At 44.4% G+C, this 16,229-nt stretch overlaps 1 protein-coding gene across 1 annotated transcript; it reads right to left on the bottom strand.

Annotated features, from left to right (window-relative positions):
• Positions 1–2,433: 2,433 nt before the first annotated feature.
• arcn1b (archain 1b) lies at positions 2,434–15,247 on the bottom strand. Its single transcript, XM_085370068.1, has 10 exons — positions 15,089–15,247; positions 13,175–13,438; positions 11,385–11,564; positions 10,797–11,002; positions 10,542–10,703; positions 9,682–9,847; positions 8,874–9,021; positions 4,909–5,017; positions 4,606–4,810; positions 2,434–3,912 (listed from the first exon to the last, which is right to left on the bottom strand). Exons 1-10 carry the CDS (start codon positions 15,089–15,091, stop codon positions 3,823–3,825), a joined length of 1,533 nt encoding a protein of 510 aa, XP_085226194.1. The 5' UTR covers positions 15,092–15,247; the 3' UTR covers positions 2,434–3,822.
• Positions 15,248–16,229: the final 982 nt, after the last annotated feature.

Here is a 16,229-nt window from a genome sequence, read left to right as displayed (position 1 = left end):
ATTCCAGCCTCCATTCAGGAAAATCCACCGAAACTCCAGCCAGAAGATCCAAAAAGAATCCCAGCGTGCTCTGCGGCGAGGCGTCCGTCTGCCGGCTGTGTTTAACACGCCACAGACAACAGTGCTGCTCTCCCCTCAAACCTTCTGCAGAGCTTATCAGCTCATTCACTCGGAAAACAGACACACCCTCCTCCTAATGACTGGAGGGCCACTATTAACACCCCCGCCCCCCAACAACGCCCCACAGGCTAAATAAGGCGGGTGGTAAGCTCTCTCAAACACCGCCCCACTCCCCAACATTTACCCATCTGCTGCCCACAGCAGCTCAACATCAGACTTCATCTTCACAGCTGTTCATCTTCGTCTGTCAACACAACGCAGTCAGACGCAGAACGAGCTCCTGAAACTTAGCGGGCACGTTTCCATCTGTAAAGGTTTTTAAGGACAAACATATGATCCAAACACAGCATCAGTGTGTCTGCTGGACTCAGAGTTCTGCGATGGACAGACTTTAGTGGAGTCTGGTGGCAGTACCGGCTCTCAGCTTTGCATGAACATCCTGTAATGTGGCAGTTTTACTTTGCTTCACCGTTCCTTGGACCACTGAGGGAAACTGTATCGATGTTTCCAGAGCTTTTAATACATCTCAGTGGAGGAAACATGCTGGCCATCCATGATACGCTCAGCCTGTAAATCTGTTTTCTACACACAAACTGACTTGTGTTGGCTTACATGTACATTTACAAACAAAGGCCTGATCAGGAGAAAAATGAGCAAAGCAGAAAAGAATCAGGTTTGTTTTAAAGAAACCACCTCTCGTGCTAATATAACAGAATCTTACACAGAACCTCGTAGACTCGGCCCAGTGCTGCAGATGATTTGTGCTCACTTACAAATACAACTGCTGCATTCAACTTTTAAACCATTGTTGAAGCACAAACACATTTGCAGGCTGTGTGATGCGTCACTGTACAGGCCATGCTCTGGATCTTTACCATCAATCATTAGTTTTAATAATTATATTGGCCACGGCTCCAACACCACTGTGAAGTTTGCTGATGACACGGTGATGTTGGGCGCCATCTCTAACAACAATGAGGCGGCCTACATGGAGGAAGTGAAGAATCTGGCATCGTGGTGCCAGGATAACCGCCTCCAACTGAACGTTGGCAAGAACAAGGAGCTGGTGGTGGACTTCAGGAGGAGTCAGCACAGAGACCACAAGCCCATTATCATCAGTGGAGCTCCAGTGGAGAGGGTGCACAGATGTCCACATCTCCTCAGACCTGACATGGTCTGCCTACATTCAGGTCCAGTCCAAGAAGGCTAGGCAGCGCCTGTATCATCTCCGACAACTGAAGAAGTTCAGGTTCTCTCCAGTGATCCTCAGGACTTTCTATGCAGGTGCTGTGGAGAGCATCCTCACACAGAACATCACATCCTGGTATGGAAACAGCTGTGTCAAGGACAAAAAAGCTCTTCAGAGAGTGACCCGTACAGCAGAACGCTGCTGCAGGGCTGCTCCCCCTCCCTACAGGACATCTGCACGAGGAGATGCTGGACCAGAGCAGCTCAGATACTGAAGGACCCGTCCCATCCCAGCAGTGAACTGTTCCAGCTTCTGCAATCAGGCAGAAGGTTCCACACCATCTGGGCAAAAACAGAGGCTGAAGAGGAGCTTCTATGCTCAGGCCATCCCTCCTAAACCAGAACCCCCTGCATAAGTGACCGAGACAGGACTCGTTCTTAACACACCCCAGCCTGACGCTTCTCACCTTCACCACAGCACTCGACTCTTTAACACCCACTCGCACAACATCAAATTTCCAGATTGTTTTATTTTATTCAATGTATATAATGTTGTCTCTCCTTTGCACAGGCGAGGAGCGTGTGAGGACACATGACCTGCTGAAGTTCACACTGAGCATCAGAATGAGGAGATTGACGGCACAGCTGCTGGAGCCAGGCAGCCTGGTCTCAAACTACTCATCTACTGGGATGTTCCCACACAACCAGCTCTACAAGAGAGAAGATCCAGTGAGCAGCAGTGCTCCGGGTGAAAATGTGTTGTTGATGCTGCCTCCAGCTGATAGGAACAGTAACAACCACTCAATAAAAAAGCCACGCAGAAGCTGCTGTGACCCCCACTCATGATCCTGATGAGTGAAGTCCTGTGGGATCAGAGCAGCTGGGGGCTTAGAGGCAAACATTGGTCATCAGGAGAAAAACGCCTCAAATGCCAGCAGACTGAGTGGGTGTGGTTAATCTGATTGTTGATAATAACAGGCGTGCTGGCTATTTCTGTTTCACACAGTAACCAACGCAGTGAGCACTACAACACAAACAGGACAAACACGATTTCTTCTTCACACAACGACCTAATTATGACAGGCCCACTGAAACAAAAACCCAAGTCAGACTTACATTTTCCATAATACATTTTATTCCATTAAAGATTCTTTTTTTCTAATTGTACACTGGAATGTCAAGATTCCCCTTCAGTAATGTAGTTAAAAACGCTGCGTGTCGTCAACTTCCACCTCACGTCTACGAAACCACTGCGACAATTTGGTGAGTACAAATTTGGGGAAAAAAGGAAAAAACCCATGAAAGACAAACTCATTACGGTGAATAATAAAGTAAAGGATGACTGTGAGAACAGAAGAGCTGAGCTGGGATGTGAGCGCAGCGAGTGGAGCATCAGGCTGGCAGCCTCTGATCTGTGTGCCAACTTGCACCCACTGCCATCGGAGACGTGAGCGCTCCTGTGGGATGGTAGATTAGGGGCTGGGGTGTTGTTTCTGGGCTTTTCTTCAAAGTCCTGTTTTTGGATATCTGATAGCTGAGAGGTGGACTTAAATGGACCAGAGGTTAACACACAGTCTGTTCTTGACAAAATAAGGAGTGGCTGTAATGGTGTTACCATAAAAATAAAAAAAAACCATTTTCTCCAGATGCAAGTCAAATGTATTTGCTGTTTGGTAACAGCGCAGCCGAGAGTCCCTCACAAATCCTGCTCTTTACTGTCAACCTCCAGATTAGTGGCAAACAATCAAAAACATACAGCAAACAGTAAAAAATGTATCCACGTTGAACATAAAAGGAGAACTTTGCTGATGATGACCTCACACAGTACAGGCGACATACTGAGTACAGCCATGTTTTCCTTTTTAAGCACGTGTACAGAAATCTGGGGAGAAACAAAATTCAAAGCACGAGAGAGAAACAAAAGAAGCTGAATGAAGAACGACACCAAGACATCAGATCACAACAGTTTAGTGATTAAACAAAGTCAGGCTTATAACGACTGAGACAGCTACTATTCTGCAGTTTAGAAAACGTGAAAAGAAAGAGCGAGAATCCCGGCGAGCGAGCGTTGTGGAGGATGCATGAACACCAGGGTGGGCAGTTAAACAACCAGCGCTCAGTGTAGTGGCCCGGTCTACCGCCAGGGTTTACCTGACCGCTAGGCTCTCCTGCACCCCTGCAGTCATCCTCTACTTTGTCCCATTTACAGTTCTGCTTGGCGGACACAAGTTTGCTGTGTGTGTGTGTGTGTTTGTGTGTGTGTGTGTTTGCCGGTTCAATTAACTCTATATATAGATGATCCTCTCATACAAACATATAAATACACCACCGCTGCGACGCTCCACCACAGGAAGAGGCCTCGCCCCAGGGCTGACTGAGTCCTGTCGATGTTCACAGTCTCATAGTGTATGCAGGGTGGGCAGGCGAGAGATCTTCAATCTTTCTGTGAAGCATAGATTTAGACTTTTTTTTGTTGGTGATTTTGTTTTTTCAATTTTTTTTCTTTGAACAGGTTTACAGGATTTCATATTTGTCGACGACAAAGGAGGTTTCTGAAGAGAATCTAATGGAGCTGTCGTCGTCTACGTGAGTCACTTTGGTAACCTGTGGACAGAGAAACACGAGTCTGTTAGCAGCAGCTACTCCGTCTATCACAGGGACGAACACACAGCACTGTCATCTGGATTTTAAGCTCACGCCACACTCTGTGGCCTCTTAAACATCCATTCAGCTTTTTGATCCACTGAAAACTTGGATTGTTTTGTTTCTTTAGTTACAAGCAAACAAAAACCACAGAGTGACTTTTTGGGGCAGGCTAATGTTAGCCAACAGCTAACATTAGCCTGCCTTACTATGTAACAAAACAGTCTTAAGTGGACAACATGTGTTTTGTCCCAAATCCCAGGGCCACTCAGTCCCAGTTATTAATGATCTCTTCCCATCTTCCTCCCCTCACCCCCAACCACTCGCGGAAGATGGCCGCTGCTCCCTGAGCCTGGGTCTGCTGGAGGTTTCTTCCCTTCCAACTGTCACCAAGCGTTTGCTCACAGCACAGTGATTGTTGGGGTATTCTCCCTGTTATTGTAGGCTCTTTACTTTAAAAGCACCCTGAGGGGACTTGTTCTTTGCTTCTATATAAATAAAACTGAATTATGAAGTTACTGACGTTTGTCACGTATTAAACTAAAGGCCGATTCACTTTAGAGAACCGAAGACCTTCTGTGGAAAATGTGCTCCTCAGTTAAACAGAGCTTCTGTCCCTCACACTGAAGTCAGCCTCCATCATATGCAACCCACCTGGATGTCGCAGTAGTTGCGCTTAGACACAAAGGACAGGCTGACAGGAAAGAAGTCATTGGGCTGCCCAGCGATGCTGAATTCCAGGCTGCCCGTCTTGTTGTTGGCATCAATGACAGGTAGGCTCCACTCGAGGATGTTTCGCCTGCTGTCGTGTTTGTACTCTCCATCCAGATCACCGATCACCGGAGCTCCCACTCCAGACCTGAGGAGCACCGGGAATGTCGGTCATACACAGGACTGACAGGGATGTGACAGAGTAACAGTTTTCTTCTTATACACATTTTGTGAATAAGTACGTACGGTACAGGGATGCTGATGACCACGTCATTGAGCTCAAGGTTCTCCTCCTGCAGCTCATATTCAATGTTGACATCACAGCCAGTCCCACTCTCTGACGGCCAGCAGTTTACTGTGAGGAGGAAGAGTCGGTCAGGTTACAGTGAGGAGGAGGAAGAGTCGGTCAGGTTGCAGTGAGGAGGAGGAAGAGTCGGTCAGGTTGCAGTGAGGAGGAGGAAGAGTCGGTCAGGTTGCAGTGAGGAGGAGGAAGAGTCGGTCAGGTTACAGTGAGGAGGAGGAAGAGTCGGTCAGGTTGCAGTGAGGAGGAGGAAGAGTCGGTCAGGTTGCAGTGAGGAGGAGGAAGAGTCGGTCAGGTTGCAGTGAGGAGGAGGAAGAGTCGGTCAGGTTGCAGTGAGGAGGAGGAAGAGTCGGTCAGGTTACAGTGAGGAGGAGGAAGAGTCGGTCAGGTTGCAGTGAGGAGGAGGAAGAGTCGGTCAGGTTGCAGTGAGGAGGAGGAAGAGTCGGTCAGGTTGCAGTGAGGAGGAGGAAGAGTCGGTCAGGTTGCAGTGACGAGGAGGAAGAGTCGGTCAGGTTGCAGTGACGAGGAGGAAGAGTCGGTCAGGTTGCAGTGACGAGGAGGAAGAGTCGGTCAGGTTACAGTGAGGAGGAGGAAGAGTCGGTCAGGTTGCAGTGAGGAGGAGGAAGAGTCGGTCAGGTTGCAGTGAGGAGGAGGAAGAGTCGGTCAGGTTGCAGTGAGGAGGAGGAAGAGTCGGTCAGGTTGCAGTGAGGAGGAGGAAGAGTCGGTCAGGTTACAGTGAGGAGGAGGAAGAGTCGGTCAGGTTGCAGTGAGGAGGAGGAAGAGTCGGTCAGGTTGCAGTGAGGAGGAGGAAGAGTCGGTCAGGTTGCAGTGAGGAGGAGGAAGAGTCGGTCAGGTTGCAGTGACGAGGAGGAAGAGTCGGTCAGGTTGCAGTGACGAGGAGGAAGAGTCGGTCAGGTTACAGTGAGGAGGAGGAAGAGTCGGTCAGGTTGCAGTGAGGAGGAGGAAGAGTCGGTCAGGTTACAGTGAGGAGGAGGAAGAGTCGGTCAGGTTGCAGTGAGGAGGAGGAAGAGTCGGTCAGGTTGCAGCGCAATATTTACTGCAGTATTACAGCCATGCCAGTAATGATCAAGGTTATTATCGTTAATGAAAACTAACGAAATAACGAAAACTAGAAGTGAATTTTATTTCGTTAATGGAAATAAAAATAAAAACAAAAAAGGAAAACTAACTAAAACTGTAATGTGTGTTCACAAAACTAAAATTAACTGAATTTATAGCAAAATGTGTTTAGTTTCATTGATGTGTGCGTGTCATACAATAGTCAAGGGTGAAAATGAAGTTTAGTTTCCAGATTTTTTTCTTGCTGTGTCTCATTATGCCAGCAGGTGGCAGTACGTTAGTCGAGTCATCTGTGTTGCTGCGTCCACGCGCAGAATCAAAGCGCCAGAGTCCAATTTGGGATTACTTTGAATATGACTGTGTTTGGATAAAGCAAGTGTCTTGTAGTGGAAAGAGACAAATTATGAGGGACAAAAAGTGAAAAAAAATCCCACAAACCTTAAAGTGCACTTGAAAAGCTCACACCAGAAGGCCAACCTAGCTTACCTTGAGAAGGGAGCACACTCAACCCTCATCCCCAGAAACAGAAGCTAACACCAGGCAAGGCAGCGTGATGCATCCCGAGACAACAGGACAGAGATATCTACATAACTGTGTGAGTCAATTGCCTTCAAAGAGTTTATCAATTCACTTGAACCAAAATTACGAACACCCGGTGCTGCGAGAGTTAATAGTCTCATTGGGGCCAAGATATACATTTTATAGTTGCCTGGTATCAATGGTTGTTCATCTGCCCTAATTTATTTATTTATTTATTTAAAGAACCCATAGGTGGGAATGTGAGTTGTCTGTCTCTGCGTGTTAGCCCTGCGACAGACAGGCGACCTGTGCAGGGTGCAGGTAGCTGGAATAGCAACATACCCAAGGATGAGCAGAAGAGCATGACTGATATGATGAAACTGGGATTTTGTTGCACTAGAGCTGGGCGATAGAACGATAACGATATGTATCGCGATATAACTTTTACTCGATAGAGAAATTAAGCTATCGCGATAGACCTCGCCGCTCTTTTCCTCTTAAAAAAAAAAAAAAAAAAAAAGGTCAGCCAATCCAAATCAAGTAGCGCAGAGCCGAACCAATCACAGCCGCAGCGTCACGTCCGCGTGACTTGTTACGTACAGCACAAGTGCCAAGCCGCACGTGTGTTTGTTTGGGAAGCAGCCAGCGGGTAATGGAGGAAATGAGTGTGCCGACTAGAAAAATCAACCGAGCGTGACCGAAGAGAAAACAGATGATGGTTCCAATGCCGGAGAGATTGTCGAACGGAAGAGCCATAGAAGCTCCGTAGTGTGAAGGTATTTCGGCTATTTCAAGTCTGACAAAAAACAGAGTAGCTGCACTGTAAATGTGCCGAAAGCAAGTCTGGAAATACAATAAACTGGTGCATGCGTCACACTGTGCGCCACGTTATTGTTTCAGTGAAATGAATTTCTACAATACTGTTAATTTTACTCTCTGCAGTGTTTAAATGCTTACATATACACACAGTTACTGTCCGTCCACACATACGACTCGGTTCTGCTTCTATGCCCCAGCTTTGTTTACTTTTTCCCACCGAGGCTTCTAGACTTCTGATTGGCCAACATTTCTGCACGGTTAGGAATCTAGCGCCACCTGCTGCTTTGGCATGTTCATAGCAGCGTTTTCCTTCATTTCTGCCTTTATGTGTGGACGGGATTATTTTTAAAACGAAAACGGAAAATCTCCGTTTTCAAAAATACCCGTGTACGTGTGGACGTAGCCTCAGTCTCTGACTGGAAGCGCTAATTCGTCATTCGGCTTTTGTCAGACTAAAGTAACTGTTAAAACTGTTTGAAAAGCTAAGCTATACAACAAGGAGAGATTGAAATTTCCTTTTAGTTCTCAGTTTATTTGATATTGACAAAAGTTAGTCAGTTTTGTCTGTTCTTCTGTAAAACAAACTAAGATTTATTTTTAGAATTAATATTTTGTTTCTAAGTGGAATTGACAATTTAGTCTGTTTCGTTTGTTCTATTTTGAAACTTAAACGCTTTAGCGGCTGCCTTTTGTGTAGTTTGCAATATTTGCCTTTATTTATCTGAAAAAGTCTCATGTTCCTTAAGTACATCTACCCTGTTGAACTTATTATGGGAAATAAATATTTAAATAAAAACAAGCTGCTGATTATTTCACATTTTACTTGTGAGCAACGGCACATTTAAATCTTACAAATATAGTTATTTGGCTGATATCGTGATAGATATCGTTATCGCCTGAAATTAAAAAAACATATCGTGATATGAAAAAAATCTCATATCGCCCAGCTCTATGTTGCACTTAATTATTGCAAACACAACTAAAACTATAACTGAAACGAATCAAAACTAAACTGAAACTAAGGATTTTCAAAAAATAAAAACTAAACTAGCAAACAAATGGTAAAAACTAATTAAAACTGATATAAAATTGAAAATCTGAAGTCAAAACTAAATAAAAATAAAAACTAATGAAAATTGCAAAACTATTAAAACCCTGGTAATGATAATAAGTGCCAGTGGCAATCTTCAACATTTCCCACACAGCCATCTAACATCAAGGCTCCCATTATCTAATGAAATCATTACGCAGCTACTCAGCTAACTAAATATTCACATTTAGGCAGAAATCACAGCGTGCTAATTTAACTTCTTCACTGAGGATATGCGACGCTTGTATTTGTCATACATCAACCCGAATAGCTCAGACTGGGCACACATGTACGGCTAAACACTGTCTACAGATGCCATCCTGTGCTGTGGGAAACAAACATTACTACCACTGTCAGTGTGCTTTCTTAAAGAGGACAGGAGCTGCAGACATCAGGACGTACTGGTTAGAGGTATGAGGGACTCGTCTGTGGTTTGTAGTCTCCACTTCAGCACACCCACATCATTGTTAAGAGGGAAGGACTTCTCCGGGTTCTTCAGGCCAATCACAGACTCAGCTGTGAACAACTTCTTGTCCACATTAGGATGTGTCTAAGAAACAGAGGGCGAGACGCGTTTCAATAAAGATCTTTTACTGTCAAACATCACAGCAAAACAGCCTGGGTCACTTTAAACAGAACAGACTCAGAGGCTTACGCTCTTCTTACCATTTCATCATTTCTTAACAAAGTGAAGAGCTTAAGTCTCTGGAATTGCTTTGAAGAGGGACATTTGCATTTGCAAGCTGCTGTAAACCAAAAACATGCAGTCATCCAAACCTGAAAGGAATTTCTGTGTTTACCTGTCGACCAGGAAAAACACTGCTGTGTCTGCCTTCATCTCATTTTTAACATTACACTGCTCACTTCTGTGTTTTCTGAATGCGGGCTTATAGCGCCACCTGCTGCTCTGGCATGCTCGTGACAGCGTTTAACATAGTTTGTGTGCTTTCACAGAAATATTTCTTAAAACATAATAATTATCTTTGTTTGCTGGATTGTGTTTGAGCCCCTGTAAATAGGGGACCGTGGATATAGACTCCTCATATAACTGTAGCTTCAACGTTCAGGTACACAGCTGAAATCCAAACGCACTTCAAAATTACGATTATGGTTAAAAACAAATGTAATGTAAATAAAACTGAGTTATGTGTTTAACATAACATACACAGTGGAGCACTGTCTGCTGCACACGTGTGTGTGATAAACCAACCTGCAGTTGCAATCCTTTGCCATCATTGTTATTGATAATCAGGCGGATGCGTCCATATTTGTCGTCTGTGACTCGGAGCGTCACCATACCCAGCACCTCCATGTTCTGTAGGCCGCCATCACGGCCACAGGTCAACGTGATCTTCTCCTCCACACGCAGATGCACACTGCAGGTCAAATCACCCACACACACTTTAAGAAAGCAGCACTGAGATGACACTGTGACTGAATCTTAGCATGAAGTTGAAGTTACACCAGTGAGACACACGCACGCACACATGCGCTGAGAAACAGGAGATTTGTAACCGTCCGTTTTCTTCACCTGTCTGTAAGCAGCCTGTCTGTGAGGCGTGCTGCACTGTTGGACACTTTGTTACAAATTAAAAAGCCTCACTTATGAAAATGTTACATTGTTACAATGTTAGAATTAAGTTATAATACAATTATAACAATTATAACTTTAGGACCCACTGAGAGACATCTATGAGCCTGTTAACCGCACCCAGCACACACCTGTACCCAGCATGCACCTGTCACACTGTGGGTGTGTTTGTTTTGTGTCACTAACTGGGTGGTGCATTAAAGCAGGAGATTAATTAATGTACATGCAACCAGTTTTACAACTAGGTGAGGGCGCACTGATGCCAAGCTCGACCTGTAATGACATCATCCTTTATCCTTCTGTTATTTGACTTTAACAGGGAAACTTATATATTTAAGGTAAAAGTATTGGATTGCCACAAATGAGAAGAATAAGTAAATAAATGTGTCGTGATTACAGTTCAGATGTCGTTACTGCAACAGCCTGATGAAAACAGCCAGTCCCAGAAGAATACACAGCACTGAATGATGAGGGCATACCTCTCCATGTTGACTGGTGGGGGCAGAACTTTCGAAACATCGGATCCCCTCTTTCCTGTGGTGGGCATGATGGTTTCACCCTCAGACTTGAGCTTGTCAACAAAATTGTCCACCTCTTTCCCTTTAGCCCCCAGTTTCAGAGCCTTACTGGGTCCACTTGGTCTGAACAGAAACAAACACCATGTCCCATCAGCCTAATCAGTCCACTGTTTGTGCAACCACAACAAAATCTTCCCATACAAACTTGAGTTGTACCTGACTGGAGCCGCTGTGATCTTGGGCTTCTCTGGCTCGATGATGGTGTCTGTGATGATGGTCCCTGAGGACACACTGGTCATGCCAGCGCTGCCAAACCCGCCAAAAGCTGGCACCTTCTTCCCGGAGCGCTCAGCGTCCCTCCTGGCCTGCTGCAGTTCCTTGGCCTTCCTCCTCATCTCTGCCTTGGCCTCGCGCTCCTGAGTCTGTAGGATTACAAAAGAAAGTGAGCAGGGATCAGAACAGCACGCTCAGCGCTAATACAGTCACAGCACGACAGCTGACAGTTACTCTGAAGGAGGGAAAATATAGGACTGTGTTAAATTTTAAATACTGACAGTGCAGCTGTGTTGTCAACCATGCGGGTTCATCACACTTTGCTTAGCCTGTACAGTGTGTACGTCTCATATTCTCCTTCATCTCCCTCCTTCTATTAAGCTTTGAAAAATCACTAAACTCCAATTGTTGCATTTTGTTTCTTTTACAAGACAAATAATAATTGTGTAATATAACTTTCCATGTGCTTCTTTCTAATTTGCCTGAATAATTCAACAGGAATCCAACGAGGCAGGCAGAGCCACATCTCACCTCCCTGACGGCGCGGAACACCTTCTCCTCGTGGGAGTCCATCTCTGTGAAGGTGCGGATCTGAGCCAAGTTGACGTTCTCTCTATAGCCCAGTGCAACGATCTCATCGAAGGCGAAGATCAGATCGAAACAGTGCTCCGATATTTCACTCTCCTCCAGCACACGACAGTACTCTGGGATCTGGAACAGACGGGAGGAGCGATTCATTTAAACTAATGGATAAGGATACAATAAGGACACATTAAGCACCACTGTAGCCTAGTTCTTGCTGACAGACTTTACTAACACCATTTATTTACCCATTATTCCCAGAACCTAATCTTCATTTGCACACCAGCTTCCATACAGATTAACTGGTATCATCTGCCCCACTTCTATCACCATCAACAACATGTGACTGAATACAACAAAGCATCAATTGGATTCACAGCTTTTCCCCACAATGAAAAACTGACATCTGTATGTAGATTTCCTTCTTACCGTGTCCTCACAGTTCGCAGCAGAGGATGCAAAAATGATATATGCCAACAGTGACATGTTTACCGCATGGATACTGGCTGGCCTATCAAACAGACAGCAACAGGGACCCAGGTGTTACAGCTGTTTCTCCTTATTGGAGACAGGGGCCTTTGTGCTGAACAGTAACTGTAGGTAAACAAGGCCCACAGTGGCCTTTTAAACACAGTGATGAATAAGAAAATGTGGCGTAATGCTGTGTGTCCACAGGCAGTGCTTCCTGCACTGGAAGGAAACGTGGACTCACACTCAGAGCGCTTTTTCCTAACACGTGTTGTTGCTAGGCTACAAACAAATTTCCCACGTGTGGGACTAATAAAGGTTATCTTATCTTATCTTACAAAGACATCTTCAGTGTTTTGTCCTCTGCTGTTATTTAGTGTTTAGAGCTTCAGAGGAGCTTTGAGTCTCATGATGCAGTAACACTGATTAGAGCAGCTGCTTGCTGAGGGCAGTTTCAACGTAAGAACTTCAATAATTACTTTTTATTTTTTTTTTCCTGGTTTGTACATGCAGTGTTTTTAAAACTGTATTTTAAACCTTTATATTTTTTGCTGTTGAAGCCTGACTCTTAACATCTACTGTAATACAAACGTATGGTCGTATTGCATTAACAGCCTAACACTGTTGACTTCATCACTTCAGTCAGCATGAAGTTCAGTGGCCGTGTTGCCTAAAGGCTGGCAGCAAAAGCATCGCTCCACCTCACATTTCAGCTTCTCGCACTTTAACATCATTTCAGTCATTAGATTTTTTTCTTTCTTCATTAATTCAAGACAAACGTGCCTTTCATGCCCAACTACAACAAACTGTGGGAAAGCAACAAAGAGAAGTCTGTAATCTTTCTTTGCTTTCTTTTCAGCGGCCACCAGGGGGCGTCTCCAGGTAAACAGCTGGTGAGTTTATGGGCTCGGTGACTAATTTCAGGCCATAATGAATAAAATATTGAGCCCATTATGTAAATATGAGTTATTTTGGGTGTGAGGATTACCCAAGGTATGCTCATCGGCTAATGTTTGTGATTTACATGCTGCTAGCTAGTCATCTTTTTACAGTGAGATCACCCTTAGTTCATCACAGCTGGTTTCAAAGAAGCTACATCCATCATGTACACTTACTGTAACGTTCAGAACGTACAGGTTTATACAGTGACACGTCTCTACATTTATTCTTCTTTGTTACCAGACCGGTCACCTCGTCGACATGTCAGACAACATGTACTTAAATGCTCTTTGCAAACTGACTTCTATCCAAGCCTGCCTGTGTGCGCTTACCACACGGGAAAACAGTCTGAGTGTCTCCAGGTCCTCCAGGATGTTGCTGTTCTTGGTGGTGATGAGGACCATGTAGAGCTTCTCCAGTGGCTGGTACACATAGCGAACGCTGTCTGTTTCCACAAAGGTGTGCTGCTTGCCCGTGTTCATCAGTTTAGGAAACGCAGCTAGGAGACCCTCAATCCGTGTCCGGGTCATTTCCACAAACTGCCGCGATACGATGGCCTTGCCGGCCTTGGTGCACACCGCCGCTGCCAACAGCACCTGAGGGGTACAGAGGAATTTCACTACTTTAGTTTCCCACAGACCTGAACTATTACAACTAAAGATGCAGTAATCGGACCAACATCTATGCTCATAATAACAAAAGGGAGGTCAGCAAATGTCAACATTCAATTTTTTTTTTTTCATGTAATATTTTCTTCTTTTATTCCAAAGAAACAAGAAAAAACTAAACAACAAAAAAAACAGAACTGTTTACACTACTGCAGATCTTCATCACACTTACTGAGGATTCATTCATCAGCAGGAAATCTACCACATAGGTACACTGTGACTGCAAACTACTTGGAAACCCTACATCTTAACCTGATGTGCTCCTGCCTAAAAATGTAACGTCATGTTGACACAGCCAGAAACAACCGTGACTGTTCAATACCACCGATCCCTCCTGTGAATTTCTGCTACTTTTTGCTGTAGTCTTTGATCTGATTTATCAATCATCTACATATAAGGAATAATAATCATAGTAAATAAGAACACACATTTCACCAAATTACAGGAGGAAGATTGACAAAACTATCAGAGTGAACATGAGGAAATGTACAAAGAAGAGGAAAAGCTTCACATTGAAGAGTGGAGACTCAGGAGCAAAAAGTCTTATTTGCTTTCGTCATAGGTGACACTGCATATAAAACCCAGGAAACGAGCACAATGTAATTAGCACATAATGCACCAGCACACAAATGCTGATAACATTGGCCACTTGCATAGGTTACATCGTTGGCTCTTCAAATATCCACTGTAGAAGTCTAAGTCAGCCATTATCCAATGCTAGCCTGATGTGGCCTACACTCAGGTAGGACAATATCAGCTGATTCTGATATTTAGCGATACAGTGAAGTCAGAAAAACCAGACGAGAGTACTTGTCATTTGATATATTGGTGCTCTCCTGATTACACACGGCTGTAGTTGTTTGAGGACATTACTAAATGCACATGAACTAACCGCTGTTTGCCTTTCTCTTAGGTGAGCGTGTCTTACTGGTGCAGATGTTAGCACAATGGAAAATGATCTTATAAAAGAATCAGGGGTCGTTTAATATAATGAGTATAACAATGGTTGACATAAACGGACGCTTTACGTGGCTGTGCTAAATGACTGGAGGAACTGCATTGATTACACGTTGACAATAGAAATGGAAGAGCTGATCGCACCGATGTGAACTCGATAAAGACGCGCAGCAACTGGTTATCGAAGTCATCGACACTAGCTAACTATAATAACACAGTTGTACGTATAGTTGGGGTATGTCGCAGAGCCGGGGTCGGTTTAACCTGGCTTATTACAATCTGACAGCAGGCAGTGGTTGCACGGATCCGGCTACTGACAGGAGACAACTAGCGCTAGCCCGCAAAGCTAGTTCACGTCAGCACGGACTGCACAGCTAAAGCGCTTCACTCAGGTGAAATTCAACTTTGACGACTCATTTACTCGATTTTAGCACCTGAACATGTCGCTATCACTGTGGCTCCGATAAAAAAAGCACCGTTTATTAATTGTCTTCTTTCGTTCATGAGGGGGGGGAGAAGCTAGTTTGCTCATACCTAGCTTTAGCTACTAGCCAATGTTATGATAGCTGCTAGGCCCGATAAAAGGCAGGGAAATAATGGTCACTTTCGACTGTCACTCACCATTGTGGTCTCTCTCTACGGCACGACGGTCGTCAGTCTCTCGCGTTTCTTGCTTTGGTGATTCCTCGTCCCTCTGGAATAGCAAGGTGCGAATATACAGCTGACTTCTAGTTGTGTGATTGTTAGCTAGTTAGCGTCAATATGGCAGCAGCGCAGAGCCACGTCTCCACCGGAAGAGCCGCTGGATCAGCCCACCGTGGAAACCAATGACGTGGGCCCCCAAATGTTGGCCTTGTTGCAAAAAGAAGTTACTCAGATTACCAGAGGTGTGGACTCGAGTCACATGACTTGGACTCGAGTCAGACTCGAGTCATTAATTTTATGACTTTAGACTTGACTTGAAAAAATGTTCTAAGACTTGTGACTTGACTTGGACTTTTACACCAATGACTTGGGACTTGAATTGGACTTGAACCGGTTTACTTGAAAAGACTTGATATTTTACCCCAAATATAAAATTTAACATGCATATTATATAGAGATTGAAAATGTGACGTCATTCACGGGTAGAACCGCAAAGGATTCTGGGAACTCGTGGCAAGCGGTACTAGCGTACGCAGGCTTTCAATTGAAATCAGTTATACAGCGATAAAAATAAACACAAAAATGTCAAGAAGCTGTTGTATCATTAACTGCAATAGCCGGTCGCATGACAGCCACGGGAAGCCGACGGGTAAAGAGATCGGTTGTTATCGGATTACGTCGTTGAAGAGAAATTGTTCGAGCCATGTTTCCGAAGTAACAAAGACGCGACTGGATTGCAGCCATTCAAAGATCAAATATAACGTCCCAGAACACTCCAGCTCACAGGTTAGTCTGCTCCAAGCATTTACACGAAGGTCAGTGTTTTTTAGTACTTAATACGTCATTTTCATAACATAATTAGTGATATAGGTTACAAGCAAGTCTGGCGCTGAACAGAAATTGTCGCGCTATGCTCCTTTGTTTATTGTGCATAAATAGTAAATTGTCCTGACACAATATTGCGTTTCGCTTCTGTTATTATGGTACATTAACAAAAACATATACTTTTATTCACAGGATAAAACAGGTTTGTATCACTAATTGCCCAGTACGATTACAGCATACAGTATTATTGTCACTGCTACATTTCTGTGATGCTACCAGAAATTATTTCCAC

This window comes from Diplotaxodon limnothrissa, linkage group LG14, assembly GCF_057381915.1.
Source record: "Diplotaxodon limnothrissa isolate DT_005_m linkage group LG14, D_limnothrissa_male_GT1.1, whole genome shotgun sequence".
NCBI lineage: Eukaryota > Metazoa > Chordata > Actinopteri > Cichliformes > Cichlidae > Diplotaxodon > Diplotaxodon limnothrissa.
Note: the sequence above shows the minus strand (reverse complement) of the source record. Positions and strands in the feature narration are given on the sequence as shown.

What these genes read in the sequence shown, in the direction of transcription:
- arcn1b (XM_085370068.1), bottom strand. An exon ending in CCACCAGTCAACATGGAGAG is followed by an intron (nt 9,848 to 10,541) that starts GTATGCCCTCAT and finishes TTTGACCTGCAG; the next exon opens with TGTGCATCTGCGTGTGGAGG. An exon ending in GCAACTACTGCGACATCCAG is followed by an intron (nt 3,913 to 4,605) that starts GTGGGTTGCATA and finishes CTCTGTCCACAG; the next exon opens with GTTACCAAAGTGACTCACGT.